This window comes from Haemaphysalis longicornis, unplaced genomic scaffold, assembly GCF_048455015.1.
Source record: "Haemaphysalis longicornis isolate Haplotype H1 unplaced genomic scaffold, Haemaphysalis longicornis Haplotype H1 scaffold_1, whole genome shotgun sequence".
Lineage (NCBI taxonomy): Eukaryota > Metazoa > Arthropoda > Arachnida > Ixodida > Ixodidae > Haemaphysalis > Haemaphysalis longicornis.
Genome location: NW_027526203.1, coordinates 384849849 through 384867542, shown reverse-complemented (window position 1 = coordinate 384867542; position 17694 = coordinate 384849849). Strand labels below are relative to the sequence as shown.

At 46.2% G+C, this 17694-nt stretch overlaps 1 protein-coding gene across 1 annotated transcript in view; it reads left to right on the top strand.

Annotated features, from left to right (window-relative positions):
- Obsc (Obscurin) overlaps window positions 1-17694 on the top strand; it is a gene marked incomplete in the record, with an annotated part of 215126 nt that overhangs the window by 185632 nt on the left and 11800 nt on the right. Inside the window, 13 exon segments of the mRNA XM_077686554.1 lie at window positions 594-766; window positions 866-892; window positions 2236-2388; window positions 2703-2748; window positions 3984-4064; window positions 4939-5150; window positions 5357-5501; window positions 9664-9895; window positions 10752-10903; window positions 12777-12909; window positions 13627-13758; window positions 13953-14114; window positions 14687-14861. Of these exon segments, the coding sequence (XP_077542680.1) occupies window positions 594-766; window positions 866-892; window positions 2236-2388; window positions 2703-2748; window positions 3984-4064; window positions 4939-5150; window positions 5357-5501; window positions 9664-9895; window positions 10752-10903; window positions 12777-12909; window positions 13627-13758; window positions 13953-14114; window positions 14687-14861 (1823 nt within the window).

Below are 17694 nucleotides of genomic sequence, written 5' to 3'. Positions count from 1 at the left end.
CTTCTATGGCCCACTAAGACAGACGAGCTCTGTGGCTCACGGACTGAATTCTTCTTGCCCTTAGAAAGCGTACTCGGCACCAGAAAGCAGACTTAACCAGCAAATACGGCGGCATAACCTAGAATGTGCCGATGGCGCAGGCGAAAATTTTGCGCTCTTTTTATAGTACCTTGTAATACTAGAATATTGTCATCATGGTGCTCACTTTCCGCGTCATAAACAAATAAGCCTGACTAAAAAGTGGATCGTGACTAAGCTGCTTGTACTTAGTACGGAGCAATTCTGTAGTTACGTCCCTGCGGCCGTTGTTCCCGATAATCATGGCTCGTGTTTTCTACCCTGCGTTACGGCTGCAGAAACTCGCTACGCGCAGATATGACCTCGTAAGACAATAGCATGCCAATATTTATTCCGACATCTTGACCGAGGACCGGCACATCTACAAGGCTGGTCTCTGGCCGAAAATTAATCTGTTAGAGGTTAATTAGCATGTTGCTAGTAGCCTCTTTGCACGAGCAGTCATGCCGTACTCGTGTTGCTTGGTAGCTTTTGAACGCGTAACGAATCTTTCGCTTTGTGTTTCAATTTCGTAGCTCGGTGACGCGCTCGTGGCCCGCGAGAACAGCGACGACATAAAGATTGGCGACTTTTCGCTCTCCACGAGGCTTCCACGAGGAAAAGTGGTCATCCAGGAGTATGGACACCCAGAATTTGTGGCTCCCGAGATCGCCAACAAAAAGCCAGCAAGTCTAGCTTCCGACATGTGGTACGCTATCCCGATAGGCTGAGCGCATATTTTGTGTTGTTGAATCTTCCAGTCCCGTCCTCTCTAATTCCCCTGTTTGTTTGTTTTTCTGCATTTCAGGAGCGTTGGTGTCATCTCGTACATACTGTGAGTAGCCGAAAAGATGATTCCGTTCATCTAAGCGGACGCGATTTAATAAAGGGGGCGTCAATTCAGCCGTTGGTGTTTGCTGCTGTCAATAATGTGCTAACAGGAATTTGTCCTTACTATTTTTACTATATCAACGATTAGTTTTACGGATTAACCCACCTTGCTAGTGACACTTTTAACGCAAAATAAATGTCTCCAGTCATTAGTTTTGTGTAGGTGTCATGCGCAAGGAATTGAAAAAAAAAGAACTGAGGTTCCAAACATTACTAAATAAATTAGATCCAAGTTACACCAAATTGAGCAGTAGCCCAAAGAAGACCGGGTGGTGGCAAAAACAGACTCTACAAGTGTGACTTCCGGTCTCTTCTTGCCCCATCCGACTTCTTTGCTATACTTTCTTTTAATTTCATACGTTAACCAACTGTCCCAGCAGCGTTTTTTGCTTGGCCAACTTAGCCGGTTTCTTTGACATAATCAAAGGGTTGAAGGTACCGACACTGATAACTATAACTATTCTCAATTATTTAAACGACACAAAAACAAAAAATATGCTACTTTTCTAATTCCCGTACCGCGAAGTATGATAAAAACTAAACCAACATAACCAACTGTAACTGCCACTGTAGCGAAGAAATGAAGAGAAATATATTTTGTGCTGCTTTTTTTAAGATTTTGTCCTCCATATCTTCGGCAGCTCGGCGACTGAGAATGTGTAAAACCACTACTCGGTAATCAAATTAGCTTAGCGCTAGACGTCAAAATATTAAAATCGGGGTCGTACGCTACGGAGCTACACCAGGGCTACAGGGCGCGACATGGGGAAGCACTACGTGTTAATTTAAAACGTCTAACGTGAGCTTCTGCATACGACTGTTTTGCTTTTTAGCCTTTCCTCCATTAGATACGCAGTTCCACCATTAGTAGCTAAGCAAACAGCTTAGCTACTACATAACGATTTCGGTGGATGCAGCAGTCTGGGTTTATGGCAATGGAAACCATACCTCGCTGTAACTTTAAAAAACTGCAATAAATAGGAGTTCTAAAGCGGCTATTCGTCCACGCAAGTATGGTGCCTAATATCTGGGCAAGACAACCCTAATGTAGTCACTATAGTACCCACCCCTTCCAGTGACATATTTGTGCTCTTTCTTTTTTATTTTGCCTTTTGCCACCACACTCATGCTTAAAATTTAAAAGAAAATGCGGTTGAGGAGAACCTGAATCCTGTCTGAAGTACGTGGTGTTCAATTCAACGTAATTTTAATAAAGATCCCAGTACAGGAGGTTTCACCACATTTTAATTTCCGTGGTCTTTTCATACTCTTTTTTTTTTGCTTCAGGTTGAGTGGAATTTCTCCGTTCCTTGGGCTCAACGACCGAGAAACGCTCAAGAATGTCCAGAATGGCAAAATTAACTTCCTACACGACGGCTTTGCCAAAGTTTCTGACGACGCACGAGACTTCATTTCGAAGCTCTTAGTGTTCGAACCAAGGTGCGCACGACGGAACTGTCGTTTTTGTCTTACATTATTAACGTTTCTTGGGAATGGACTCTTCTTCCTAGCAAACCTGCTTAGTATTGATTTCTTCATTTAGATGTTTCCGTAACTTTTTCACAGTATGTTGACTTCCTCAAGACTTAAATAAGTTGTTTTTGTTGTGGTTTTGTGTGAAAAGTGAATAGTTATGAATAGTTTATTGTCACCATTGTTCTTACCAGGAATTGTCATATGCGTCACTGGAATGTATACCTGTTTTTATAAGATATTAAGGCTGCATTTTTGTTGTTGTTTCCTCCGTTTTACAGTGAAAGAATGGATGTGCGGGCAGCCCTTGAACATCCATGGCTAAAGGTGAGGGAACATTATCCATGATTTTGGTTTTGTAAAGTAGGAAAAAAGAATGAAGTTTCTAGAGCCTTTTCAATCGACGATGTTGGGGGCCACAGCGCGCCTGGCTTTTTTATTGCATAAGCATTTTTTGCCGAATTCCCCTTGTATCGGCACATAAATGTGTAATTGGCAGAGCTTAAAAATTTAATCGCGGTAATGGTTGCAACGTAGATCACTTTGATAAAAGCAAACAAAAAGAAAATGCTACAAATTTTTTTAGGATTGCCTACTATGCGCAAACATTCTTACTCAACTGCTCGGTTTCACTAACCTTAGATTCCGTGGTGGCATTGATCAAACACGTAAACCCAGACAGCGTCTTTTTCATATTTTTGCTTTTTGGTTATTCGAGCGGTGTCGCTCGTCCAGTTAGACTTCTGCGATCTCATTACTTCATTTTCTGTTTTATGTATTTTATATTTTTGTTTCTTTTTGTTTCATGCGATAGCGATAATCGCCAGATTTGGCTATCAGTAGACAAGTTTGGCGACTTTGCGTTGTGTTTGGGTATTTGTCGTCTTGTATTACAATGGCCTGCCTTTACACTGTTATGAGGACTAATTGTCCGTGCTCTGCCAGTTACGCATTTTTATGCAGACGCAAGACATTACACGGTTTGCCATGGGTACTCGGCGAGCTTACGCATTAAACGCAGAGAAACAGTGTTATTTACAAGAGTGCAGCTTGCCGTTGCTCCACCGAAGGGCTGCTCGCTCTTCGGCGGAACGGACCAAGGGCGACCTACCCATGGCGCAGCTGGCCTTGAACTAGCTGACGAGAAAATGGGGGGCGCGGAGCGAGCTAACCTCTCTTTCCCTTGTCCGGACGGAAAGAGCGCCTGTGATTGGCGGGGAGTATGGCGTTATCCGGAGCGCCACTTGTGGGAGTTCTCGCCAGCTGCGGGCGAGGAGGGATGGACGAGTGGGAAGAGGGTTTTGTCGTACGGCGCCAACAAGTACAGCAACACCGACGACGACACGAGACAGCCAATACAAACTTCGCTTAAACAACACAAAAAGATGCTGTTCCGGTTGGCGCGTTCCTTGAATACCACCAAGGAAACGTAAAGTCATAGAAACGGAGAAGCAGCGAAAGGATGATTATGCATTGGAAAGCAATGCTAAGACTTTATGTAACTTTTTATATGGTTATCGGAAAATATTTTCTGAGCTGTATACTGGTTGCTGTTTTTCCAGCTAACGGAACGCCCAGACAGGGGTGAAAGTCTGTCCAACATTGACAGGCTCAGGGAATACCAGAGGCACTGGAGAAGCTGGGTGAGCAACGCATTCTTTTTCTCTGTATTTAGCCTTTCCGTGTGCTATGGCCACACTCGCTTTCTTTTCTTTTTAAGTGCGAATGCGCTTTATAAGCGACCCCAAACCTTCCACCGCCGGCGGCGGCGGCGGCGGCGTCTGCAGTCCTCCTCTCCCTAGCAACGGCGTGGAGCGGAGAGGAGCGTCGGTAGCAACGGCGCGGTGACGTCACTTCACCACGTGACCGCGCTCGCTCCGCCTCCTCGCCGTGGCTGCGCGGGTGCGCGCCGCTCCCCGCACCGCTCCTCGCGCCGTGACGTCATGGTATGACGTCACAGCGCGCCTCCTCTCCCCAGCAGCTGCCGCGCGCCTCTCTCTCCACCGTGACGTCACACTCTCTCCTCTCCCCCTCGCTCGGCTGCAGCTGCCGTGCGCCGCTGTCCCTCTCCCCTTGCGCTCGCCTCCTCTCTCAGCCACCTGGCTCGGCGCGCTCGGCGCGGCGTACCCCCCTATATATGCAGCGATAAACTGCCAGACCTCCGTGGGTCGGCTCGCGCGCGCTCACGGGCGAATGCCAACGGACTTTAACTTTACTCCCCCTCATAGCATCACCCCGTGCATTCGCACTTAACCATGTTCACCCTCGGGGAAATGCTTGGGAGTTTTTTTTAATAATAATTTCTGGAAGGTGTAGCGGAAGCTTTGTGTATCGATCGTTAGCATCAACTTTTACCGCGCTAATTCATAATTTTCGCGTGTAAACATTTCTGTCTTCCCTACTTGAGCACTTAAATTGCCGTCCCTTTTTACCTGATCTTTCCTGCTGTCCGCCCTGTGACAAAATATTGTCCTTCTAGATGCAATATCAGCGTTGTCTTTCCTTTGCTTACCGCAGTACTCCAACGCGTCTTGTCGCCGCACGTACCGTAGACGAGCGATGGAGACGTGCTTCACACACCCGAGCAAGATGATCTACCCGCCCGATGAAATCTACACACCGCCAATGAGCCCTGACCGCGAGATCAGTCGTTCGAAGGTCAAGTCTGCGCCCATTGAAGGCCCTGGAAAAGGTCCCAACGACCGCCTGGACATCGGATCCGAGAGCAGGTGGGTATACAAGCGGGGTGTCTTTGGTATAAAATTGATATTTAGGACACGCGTCTGATGATTACTGAAGAATCTACACTATTTGATCACTACATGTAGCCGTAGGTGAAAGTACCGTTTGTAAAAAAAAACGAGAACATCTTGGTTATTTTGCTTCCGGAAAGTTGAATCACTGCACGCTTCTTTTACAACTCTTACCCTCACAGCTACCAGAGTGGACCGGACACGTATTTGCTTCAACTGCGTGACGTCGACTTCCCACTAAGAATTCGCCAGTACTTGAGGGTTGGCGCATCCCGAAGTCCCAGTCTCGCTGCTAGTCTTCGTGACAGGCACTGGGGCGGATTTGAAGTGAGTTTTTGCACTTTGATCCTCAAAGCTTCTTCCCTGCCTTATCAACGCATTTTCCGGGAGCCGCGCCAAACTGAAGTCTAATTCTTTTAGAGACGTTAGGTGTAATTGTATTTTTGTCTTGCTGCCCATTCAGCTACGTATTTGTTCGAACTTATTTAATGTATTGTTCTTAACATTAACGATATAACTATTTCGTATTGCCTATTGCTTCTAGCTTTTTTTACTCTTATAATGGGGGGTCTTACGTCTACAACACTAAACGCTGTTTGGACTCCTCAATAACATTACACAGCGTCTGAGCTCATCATGTCTCCAAAAATCAGCAGCGGCAACGCGTTGAAATCAACTCAAACTTCATCAATGTGAAATGTATGTACACATGTGTTTGCACCACCGTGTCAACCTATTCAGGTATGATGGCCAGGCGGGGTTGCTCGGTTCTGCACCAAACAGGGCTTTTACAACTCTGTAAAACGCAATGGAGGTTTAATCCGGCATTTTTGGGCATCATTTTAATACTCCCAGTGCAAAGTGCGTCGAAGCGCTTCGACGTCCCTTCTACGCAGCGGCTCATTAACTTGTATTGCCACACTTGCGTATTGCTAAGCCCCAAACGTTCCGAATATTTCTAGTGTGATTGTGGTCTTTTCTTGCCAAAAATAAGGTGTTTGAATATTCCATATGATCTTTACTTGTTAAATTACCCCGTATATACAAACTTCTTCGTGTGGTACAGCCAAAAAAGCATAGTGATGAGATATTTCGTCAGTACTCATTATTCCAAAAGCCAGATAATAGTTTTGGTGTCGGCTAAACAATCCTGTGTGTTTTGTTATTTTGGCTTATTTTATGGTAGTATTTCGGACGCTTGTGTCTTTTGGTAGATTGCTCTTTGTTTGCTTTCTGATCTGATCTGATCTGTCTGTCTGTCTATCTGTCTGTCTGTCTGTCTGTCTGTCTGTCTGTCTGTCTGTCTGTCTGTCTGTATGTATGTATGTATGTATGTATGTATGTATGTATGTATGTATGTATGTATGTACGTATGTATGTATGTATGTAAATTTTGTTTTTGTTTGTTTGCATTAAGCTTTGTTTGCTTACTTTCTTGTGTTTTTTTGTAACTGACTTACTTTGTTTCATTATTCCCAAGCGGGTTCAAATGTCGAAAGTTTCATGTTAAACAAAATACCACGAAAACATTAATCAGCCATTCTCCACTTCTGCCTTTTTTTCACCCTAGTTTGCTTTCAGCTCTTCCCCTCTCTCCCCAGGTATATAATGATACACTTGTTATGGCACTACCGTTGTGGTGATGAGGAAGATTGCTAGTGTGCTTGCGAACAAGGGCGCTTATACCCAAGCAGGCCCAGCAAAGAGAATTGTCTGTAGGCTGCGTAAATGAGCCAGAAACCATGAGACATAGTGTGACTTAGTGCAAAGGTATCGGGTCGGTTCTAGAGTTGCCACAACAATGTAAACAATTACAGCCAAACTGTTAACTCCCCGGGTTTTTTTTTTTTTTCGCTTTTTTTTTGCGTGCGTTGAACGAGAAAAGTCGCTCACTCTTTACTTAGGCATGCTCTATCACTTCGTGCACCTGTTCGCTTCCGGCGCTTCACAATCTGATACAAGATGACGTATTTGCCCCTAAACAAATGTCTTCCCGTCAAGGCATTTGTGTTTAGCAGTGAAGCCGACTTAAAAAAAATGATGTAAGCTTGGTTCTTGTAAGCTGGCTTTCCCACATTGTGCGTTTCACAGTGAAGTCTGCTCATGAAGAAAACATGGGCTAACTCCCCGCGGACACCAAGCGTAAGCGCAATGCCTGTTGTCGGGAACCTGAGTATCGCAATGCGGAAAACTCGTTGAACCCTTCCCCAGCGCGGCGGAGTTGTGTGGCCAACCAATAACCCACAAACAGCTTCGCTGCTCATCCACATTCACAGAGTGCAAAGTCACTGATTTCTTTTTTTTTTTTTTAATTTTGGACAGAAGTGAGGAGAGGAAGGCAGGTGCAAGGACATGAAGAATACGGGTTGTGATTGGAGACGACCGAGCTTTGCAAATAGAAAAATAATAATTGAGCACTGTGGTGCAAGGATTGGTTGAGTCTTGTTTGCGAAGGACAAGGAAAATCGCCGGAAAATTGTGAATAAAAAGAAGTAATATTTGGTAAGCGGAGACAATTGGCCCAGGCTAAAAATACCTTTCTTAATATGGATGGACGAATCTGAAACTGCCGAAAAGTAGTAGCTCTCGGAGGAATTTATAAAACTGCATCTTAAAACTGAACTGAATTATTTGCGAGCGGTACAGAAAAGATAGCCACATGCGTCTGGCCTAGTAAATCCTGCTAACGCGCGTTTGTGGACGTTTAAGCCAATACCATGGATGACAAAAAAGCAGCGTCAGTTATAACAAGAAAACAGTTTGTGATCTACATGCGGCTAAATTTATAGCTCTAAAAATGCGTCGATACATAGAGCACACATACAGAAAAGAGACTGATTAATGCAGGCCTCCATATGTAGAGCGGGATTCGGTGCGTATCTGGGCTGACAGAGGCACAGTCTTAAATTTGACCGTTCTAGAACAACCAGGAGTCGTAGTTTGTAATAAGTACCAAGAAACAAGGACACAACTAAATTCTAAGAGCGGCTGAACACACAATCGGTATGTGATTAAGTGTGTCGCAACGTGCTCCAGTTCTCTTGAAACTTAGACCCCCAAACAGAGGCACAGCTCGACCCCCTTAGCCCATATATATTGAGTACGTGAAGGCCAGCTGATGGAACGGAGAGTTCTGTTCTGTGGCACTTCTTTCGGCCGCACTAGTTTTTTAAATCGGTGAAGCCATTGGACACTCGCACACCAGGTCTCACGTGGACATATCGGACTAGGCAACCACAAGATAACGCGAAAATATCATCATAGCTTGCCTACCAACCAAAAAGTAATGACTTTATTTTTTAATCTTCTGGCTGTAACTACCTAATCGGAAAGTAGAGCCCGTCTCTGAAAGGCCAGTCGGTTAAAAAAACCAATTTTGGTACGAGGTGGAGGGTCTGAAATGTTTCGCTTTTATGCAACATGAAACGGGCATTAGATGCCCTGGTACGTGCGTTACAAGCCGCGTGGAACAGCGCAGTCATGGTCACGTGGTGTCGACACGAGTTCATTATCGCTTCATGCTGCCTTTCCCGCTCCATGCTGGTGCACTTTCGCACCCCTCCGCCGCAGCGCGTCACTGATCTTAAATGACTAGAAGGGCCGAGAGGTGCGCCGAAGCCCTTCATTTTAACTTCCTGTACGGGAGAGGCTGTAGATTAATGGCGCAGTCTGTCGGGGCTGTAAAACCTAGAGTATTGGCATGCTAGGCACTCTAAGTCAAACCTGTGGTTCAACGCACTCATTTGACCAATTCATGCAGCCGGCAATGAAATTTCGGCGAATGATGTCGAACATACGATGTTAGACTTAGAAGTTCGGTCTCCGCTGTGACCTTACGCAATGCAAGCGTGACGGACTGCATCGTGCAGTGCCACAGCGAAGATCATGTTTTTGATTCAAATGGCCTGTACGTTGCTGCCATTTGCCGAATTCGCTTCGTTGGAGGCATGAATTGGTTACTCAAGTTCATAGTGGGGAATCTGAACCATACGATTGACTTAGAGTCTAGGGATCGGCTATTTTTCCTAAATTAAACCAATGGCCAAAAGTTTCCATCTTTACAAGTACTAGTGAAATGCTAATAAGTGAGAAATAAGCTTTTTTTGATATTTTCTGGGTGGTGGTATATTTTTCTTATGTCAACGCCAAGCCTTTTATGCATCTTGAAAACACCGCAGCTTGAAAAGGAAAAAAATACTCCCCCCACATAAGCGGGTGAGGGAAAGTGCACACCTGTTAAGTGCCGGTTTCGTGCGTGAGGGTTGTCGACGGCGATTGCCGTGAGAACTGAACATAAATAGTGCCAGAACAGCTGTATCTGAGTCACACGCTAAGGGAGACACCTGCGATTTGTTTTCAGCTTACATAAGGGCACATGTGACATTTTTTGCAACAATGAATGGTTATATTCATTTGTTTGGCGGTGCACAATTACTTTTATTGAGTGCGCATACCGAATCCTCCGAATAAACTTCTCCTAACGTTACAGATCAACGAGCGCGGCACGAGGAACGTGTATCCGCAGGTGGTGGTGCGGGAGCGCAGGAAGTTCGTCGACGTGATGGACGAAGAGATCGACGACGAGAAGAAGGGTCTGGGCACCCGGACGCTGCCGCTGAGGCTGCAGCGAGAGGTGGGCAGCCTCGGGTACGCCCACCACCAGATGGAGCACCTCAAGCACGAGGCTTGGAAGGACAAGACGTCCAGGGAGAAGAGCATTGGTGGGCCTTCGTACTATAGAGTAACTTACACTGCCGCGTATTCTTACCGATGGCTGTGGGAACATAAGATCCTATTGGGCCAAGCCGCACCTGTTGACTTGAAGCAGGGAATTACCATAAGCTAAAGCCGACTAGACAACACAAACCCGGTGTTGCATAACCTCGTCTTTTGATCCACGTAACTCGAGAAACACGGCATCGACTACGTGGCTGTAATTGTGGCGATGTTGTCTCATTGTCAGTATTAGCCATCTGTGCGAAGCCATTCTGTTACTAAGGTCCTCTAGCCGGGCCGTGACTGGTACATCAGAAAGACTGAACTAACCGCACGTGCATGTCACTATTGAAACTGCGCTTAGATGTTCTCAACCTTCAAAAAATCAAACCTTTGGAGCTGTCCCAAAGTTAAGCTCACTTCAAAGATAACGAGAATGGGCACCGGTATCTGGCGCGGAGGAGTCATCCCGAAGCCTACCGCCGCGACACACCGTACCCGTACTGTCAACGACCGAAGGAAGATCTCTGAACGAGCAACGTCGTCCATTCTAACAGGGAATTGAGTGGGCGTGTGAATGCTCCTGTGCTAGATTGCCCGTACCGGGTGGTTGCGACTGTCGGAAGAGCCGTGACAGGTTGATTGGTCGGTGGAGAACACATTGCGTATCGCGCTGCACCTTTCTTCTAATCTTAGCGTGCATTTTTTACGATTGACCCCCTTCGGGAGTTTTCGGCGCGCACGCCAATATCTTAGGCTCTTATTAGCAGCTGTTGTAAAATGTCGAAAACACGTACAAAGGACTACGCCTGGACAGGTTAAACATTCGAACCTAAATACTGTTTTTTTTTTTTTTTGTAGGAATGGCGCCGTTCTTCAGAGAGAAAATAGAAGACTGTGTGATACAGGAAAATGACGAAGTGGTCTTCAGATGCTTGGCTGTTGGAAACCCAACACCGCAGTACTCTTGGTTTAGAAATGATAGTATCCTGATAGAAAGCAGCAGAGTTCAGGTGAGCCTTCTCACTCTTTGTTTTCAGCTTGTGGCCGTAACAAAAGCACTCATATGTCTTGCGTGATGACATTCCCGGCTTTCTGCATGTTTGAGCCACGGCAATTCTGCGAAGTCTGTAGTATTTGAGTTGTTGCTTTTCACATAATACTGCTCCAAAATAGGCGGTATTTATCCTGCGGGAATTCGGGGTCGTGAAAACATCCCAAAACAACTAGGCTAAATGAGGTTGATAAAATTATCGACGTTCATAATCACAGCGCAGTGTGTATAGAGCTAGGAATGGGAAAGACAGGACGAGAGCTCAAGTCCGGCACCAGTCTTGTCCGCACTGCGCTGTGTTAACTTATGAACCTATACCAACTCTCCAGATCCTCAACCCTATTACGGTTTATTATCAACACGCCCGATTTCTTGCTTAGTACGTAAGCTTTGTGGGAAAATCAGTTATAAATGAGTCCATGGGAAGAGACGCATCAGGCCTCTGAAACGGGTAAGAGGGGTTCATACCGTAGAGCTTCTGAACGAAAAAAAAGAAAGATGTGTTCTTTGTAGACAGGCATTTGTGCAGAAATAAATGAATGACAATGATTTCTAAGAAAATAAAAACTCTCCAGAAAATAAAGGGACAGTAAAAGCTGAATAACTTTTTTTTTCTAAGGGGAAGATAACAGCTTGCGTAGCTCATTCGGTTTTTGTACGACGACAAACGGTGCTCTATTTGTTTAAAAATAAATATTTAAAAGTGGTGTTTCCCTCTTCCGCTTCCCTACATATTTTTTTTTTTGGGGGGGGGGGAAGGGGGGGGGGTAAAGTAGCATGTCACAAAATGAGCCGGCCAGAGCATACAGGGAAGCAACAAAACGACGAGTGCCACCGAACAAGCCGACACAAGCATGTGCAGTGGTCCTCGTAAGAGAAGATGTACACAAAGTATGCACTGTAATGCAAACGACGAGTTTGGTCACCTCGCCACTTCCGCTGATAATCTCCAACCCCTGCCATTGGCTGTTGCATATATTCTGGCAGTAACAACGAATGATGCTCCTTCGTTCCCTCGGATTAACCTTTTGACTGCACTAAAACGCCAAGGCTAAACATTGGACGGAAACCGAAACCATAAAAACGCCAGCTGTGGCGGGGAGGCAGCCTGTCTGAACTTGCATCTTTTTAAGAACCGTGTTCAATGAAGATTTCCAGATACATTTATGTTACGTTTGTAAAATAAATTATTCGTTATTACTGCTAATTAATTCACCGTCATTAATGTTACCTTACCGCCAAACTTGTTTCATCATTCAAGATTTGGGATGTCAGAACTCGTAATGCGGAAAAATGTATGGAACGGAGATACCCGTTATCCCATTTTTGTTATCTTGAGAGTTCATAACCAAGTGCGGCAGCCGTGAGCGCGGCCTTTCACTTTTTTACACACTGAAATCGGCCAGTTTAGGCCAACTTTTTTCCCACTTCAATGTCGCTATCACGGTTTCACGGACATTATCGTAGCGTATTTGCGAATAGTTCGACGTCCTGCTGGTTTCTTCGGAGGTAAAAGGGAACAAAATGTAGAGTGTGCTTAATTTTTGGTGTGCTTTCCGCAAAACTGTTTTTAAGCCTGTTAGAGTTAAACTAAAATTCTTATCTGATGCCCACGATGCATTCGCAAAAGGGTGCTAGAGAAGTCTTCTTGATCATACTTGTTCTATTTCTGAACTGGAGCAGTCATGTATCTTAAAAACAAATATACCTATAACTTTTCGTTCGGCAGAGCTGTTTCCCATATCTCGGTAAACGAAATAATCCCAGGGTATAGAGTGTACTGTTTAATCCTTTGTTACTCTTGTGGTACCATTCTTATGATTTTCTCTCAGATTACGCAAGATGCCGAAGGAAGGTCTGAGCTGAGATTGAAGCCTGGAAAAGCGTACGACGTTGGCTTGTTTAAGTGTGCTGCCCGAAACAGCCACGGCGTTGCCTTGTGCTACGCTAGGCTAAAAATCGGCGGTGAGATTTATTTTCTTTTTTTGTGTATGCTTCTTTATGTAGACGCTCTTAAGCAGCATGTTTAATCCTCGAAATCAATACATCATGAAAGAAATGTTTGATTGTTCTGCGTGCGAATACTGTGGCAAGCAATGTTGTAAACAAAACATTTATTTTAGTGCTATTGCATTCTGGGAAGCAGGATATGCTGTTTCGCAAAAGGAAAATGCCGGGCTGATCATTTGCTAAACGTGTTTACCCGCCGCGGTGGCTCAGTGGCTAAGGCGTTGCGCTGCTGAGCACGAGGTCACGGGTTCGATTCCCGGCCGCGGCGGCCGCTTTTCTGATGGAGGCGAACAGCAAAAGCGCCCGTGTGTACGAGATGTCGGCGCACGTTAAAGATCCCCAGGTGGTCAAAATTAATCCGGAGCCCTCCACTACAGTGCGCCTCATCGCCTGCGTTGCGTCGGCACGATCAATCAATCATTTGCTAAACGAAAACCGTCCCAGTTTTTAAGTTCCAACGCACTTTATTCATTCAGCTGACATAAGCGGACAAACTTGTGAGAAGCATAACCTGCGAAAAGAGAGTTTGCACCGCTTTAAAATAACCCGAGGTTAGATCCGTTTCGGGCTAAGATTTCGCGTGACAGAGATTGAGATGATAACATATACAGTGTTTTATACACAATTATCGCAGCAGCTCTTAGCCATGAATCAATGTTGTTCCCTTTGCAGAGCGTCCTTCACGGCCTGAACCTCCCACCTGTAAACAGTGTTCCTCCCACCAAGCATACGTCCAGTGGTACAGTCCGAAACACGACGGCAACTCGCGCATCTTCTGTTTCTGCTTGGAATGCAAGGAGGCTGGTATGTCTATGGCCGCAGCTTCAGTAATAGCGTGTTTTTTTTATTTACCTTAACGTTTTTCACGAAGGCTCCATATATACAGTCCTCATGAAAACCTATGAATCCAGATATGAACTAAAACTAAAACAACATTTGGTTGTGTATGACTGCCTCTTTCTATCCGACTCACCCCTCATTTTATTTTTATTTTTTAGGTGGGGACTGGACGAAGGTCTCAGATGCAATAACGCAAGAATTTTGGGTCATCCCTGACTTGAAGCCGTCTACTTCGTACATGTTCCGAGTGAGCGCAAAGAATCAATACGGATGGAGCGAAGTAAGCCTTTCTTCGGAGCCATGCACAACTGAAGCTGAAGGCAAGTATGGCTGTATATATGCGAGAATTTTGTTAAGAGAAATCTGTTCTTTCCGTGCTATTCCCCGTGGAAAATCTGCTATGTAGAGGGCATGAGAGGTGGGCAGCATAACTCGCAGTTACAATGCACAATAATTTTGGGATTAGCGAAGGGAAACACATAGATTGGTAAATATTCTGGGGAAACAACGTATCAGGCTGGCTGTAGACAATAGCCGAAGGTCAGTAGAGAGAGAGAGAGAGAGAGAGAGAGAGAGAGAGAGAGATCTGTAATAAATTCTGGCGATGCTACCCGGGCTACAAATGCCTAGCTTGCTACGCCTGATGAATGTGGTGACAGTGATAGAGATGATGGGGATGGTGCTGAAGAAGTTGACAATGTCAACGTAAGAGAACTTCGTCAGACAAGGTGCACATGAAGGTGCTGACGACGGCTGCTTTGATGATTATGATTATGGCACTAATTACGATTATCATGACTATTCTCAACGAAGGCTTGTTTTTCGACTCTTCAAGCAAGCGTATCACCTGTATTTCATACAGACATAGTTCTTGTTTCCTTCTATGTCACAGGGGCAGCGCAAAGAATTCAACTGTCTCGAGAGCACAAGCACCAGGAAGAAATCTTTGACGGAGAACGCGACCTGGCGGCAAGGGTTCAGCTCGACTACGGCCAGGAAACCTCGCCCGTGCCGCTGGAATCGGGCAGCCTTAACGAACTGTACACTTTCAGCTCTGAGCTCTCCGTGTAAGTATATCGCCATTGCTGATAATAGTAGCAATGATATTGATTCGCAGAAGCGCCTTCATCAGGTGGCCGGCAAGGCTAGAAGTACAACAGGCGAGAGCACGTGCGCATGTGCACCTGTGAGCCAGCCACGCAGAAACAGTGGTGAAAACTAAGAAATTAGTGCCCTTCCACTCTGTGAAGAAGGATGACCTGCAAAGCTAGACGCAGTCCACGGAGTGCACGAAACAAAACACGTTTGTTGTAATTTGCGATGGAGTATAATGCCTAGCCAATTATCTGAATGAACCTCTAAAGGATCGAAGCTTTGTTCTTGCAGACAAAAACTGAGCAGCTGTTTGTGTCCCTACCGCGTTGACAGCATCTTACTGTTTGTGTAACACAAACCCAATCCGCTCTAGCACTAAGGACTCCGGAGAGGTACCATTGGAACGTTGAACGCCCTCTTTTAAACGTCGCACCAGCACAGCGGATATGCCATTCATCAGTACGGGCATGAAACCTATAGCTGCTCATGCATGCACTCTCGTCCTCCCTCCAACAAATCTGCGCACACATAAACCGGCCACCGGTAATGTGCGCGTGGTGAGAAATGACAGACGCGGTCGAAAATATACCCTGATAGCCCCCTGAAGATGTGATATTGACTCATGACAGCGTAACAAGCCGGCAAGTTGCTGTTCTTCCGGGACGGATTCGCCGCTACTCGACGAGCTGAACTTGAAGCGATAACGGCGGCTCCAGCAGCTTACCGCTGTTTTTGTACCCGTTTGCACTTGTGTTAGGGCCAACGCTTCAATTCTACTATTCTCGCGTACAAACATATGGCTGTCCGTTTCGCTTCCTTCTCGTAGGCATATTACTGTCTGTGTAAGATGTCTGTGTAACACATCAACCCACACTAGAACCACTCAATTTTGGAGGACAGCCGACTAAGCGCATTGAGCCATGTAATTTCGACATCTAAGTCTCCCACCAGCACAACCGGCACCTCACCGGTAGCGGCATGAAGCCTCGCTGTGCGTGCACGCCCCCCTTTTTCCACCCGCAAACCGTACACGCATAAACCGGAAACCGGCAATGTTGCATACTTAGGCGCGTAAAGGACACCAGCGAAAATGTCGCTCGGAAGGGCTCCCAGGCTGAAACAGAAATATGGGCTCACGCGGGCATTCCAAGTGGGCAAGTTTCCCCGCAACCGGGAGGGATTCGCAGCTACTTGGCGAAGGGGAATTTGAGCGGAAACGGCGACGGCGGGTTTCGGTCGTTTTGGGGGCAGCCCTTTCGAGCTGTTATCTGGGCTTTGCGAGAGTGGCGACTGTTTATGTCCGCGTTACCGAGTGAGCTAACGCAGCAGCAACGAAAGAAAGAAAATTGAGAGGACCTCTAGCAAAGGGTGACGTGGAGTACGGCACGTGTGGCTACGGCGCCATCTTTCTCACTGCCTTTCCCTCGCACATGTCTCATGCGTCGCCACCAAGGAGCGCCCTCCCCTGACACTTTCGCATGACGCTGTTCCATTCTCCGCTAATAGAAGCCGCGTAACATTTCAGCGGGAGGTTCAAACATAATTTCCAACAACATGCTCGCTGCTCTCTTGTGCGAGGCTATTCGGAACCACGTGACATTTGCGCGGGATGTTCAAACAAGATTTGCAACATGCTGGCCGGCGGCGGCGGCGCGCTTCTAGGTAGCAGCAGAGTAGCGCACGCCGCCGTGCGTTCGCTGATAACGCGAACACTTCCTGAGACGCAGCAGAAATGCGCCGTGACCGAGAAGACTGCAGCTCGCGCTGCGCACAAATTTCTTATTCGCGAGTATAGTAATCGTCAGCGCATCTCTTACGCGCACCGTGCTTCTGTTTATATTTCGCAACCATCTGATAACCGCACTACCGCTATTAGCTGCCGACAGCGCAACTTGCCGAAAGGGAATCGGCGGAGGCGAGGGGAAAAAGTATTTGTGAAAGAGGTGACAGTGGTGGTGAGGAGGAGCCCCGAAGTGACGTCGAGTTAATCGATGACACCGGAATGAAAACTGGGGGGGGGGGGGGGGGGGGTAAGACATATACTGCTTTGCAGTAAAAAGGAATTGAGGCGAGAAATAGAATTTGTGAATAAAGTGGGAGGAGAAGTCACCTTGTGCAAGTACTAAAGAAGGTACGGGCGAAAAAAAAACCTCCCGCGGAGATCGGGATGGTCGTGGGTTAGACAAAAAAATAGTAACAGGTGCAATACGCGTTGAATTCATTGACAAAGACACAGACCAAAAGTTTAGAGTTTAGAGAGCGAAATAAACTTTGTCGCCCTTAAAACTAAGATATCGAAATCTCGTTGTAATGCGTCCTTTATCAGAGCCAGGCAGATAGAGCGAAGCAGTCTTCACCCTCGCCGCTCGCCGCCGAAGCGTGTGCCAGCGAGACGTGTTGAGCATAAAAAGTTACCCCTAGTGCTGAGCACTCAATTTTGTCAGCTTTGACGCTTGAAGCGAAAGAAAAGACAGGGTTGTATGCATGGGTTGGACGCGCACGCGCACATCGGTGTCTCGACACCAGAAGTGCAACGTCAGATGGCGCGGCAATGCATTTTACCACGCGCTGGCGTGCCACGGCCACGGTCCCGGATTATTTTGCCGCTGCGTGTACATTTCATGTTAGAAAAGCCTAAAAACCGGAAGTAAAATTTACAACGTGGCGTACGCATTCTGGACATTAATGTAATAAAGTATTTAACCATGTTTGCGTTACACTCCAGTGTCCCTTTAAATGCAGTTAGTGACACCGTGTTCAAACTCTTATTCTGTTCTCTTTTCCTGCGCTAAGCTAACTTTTCGC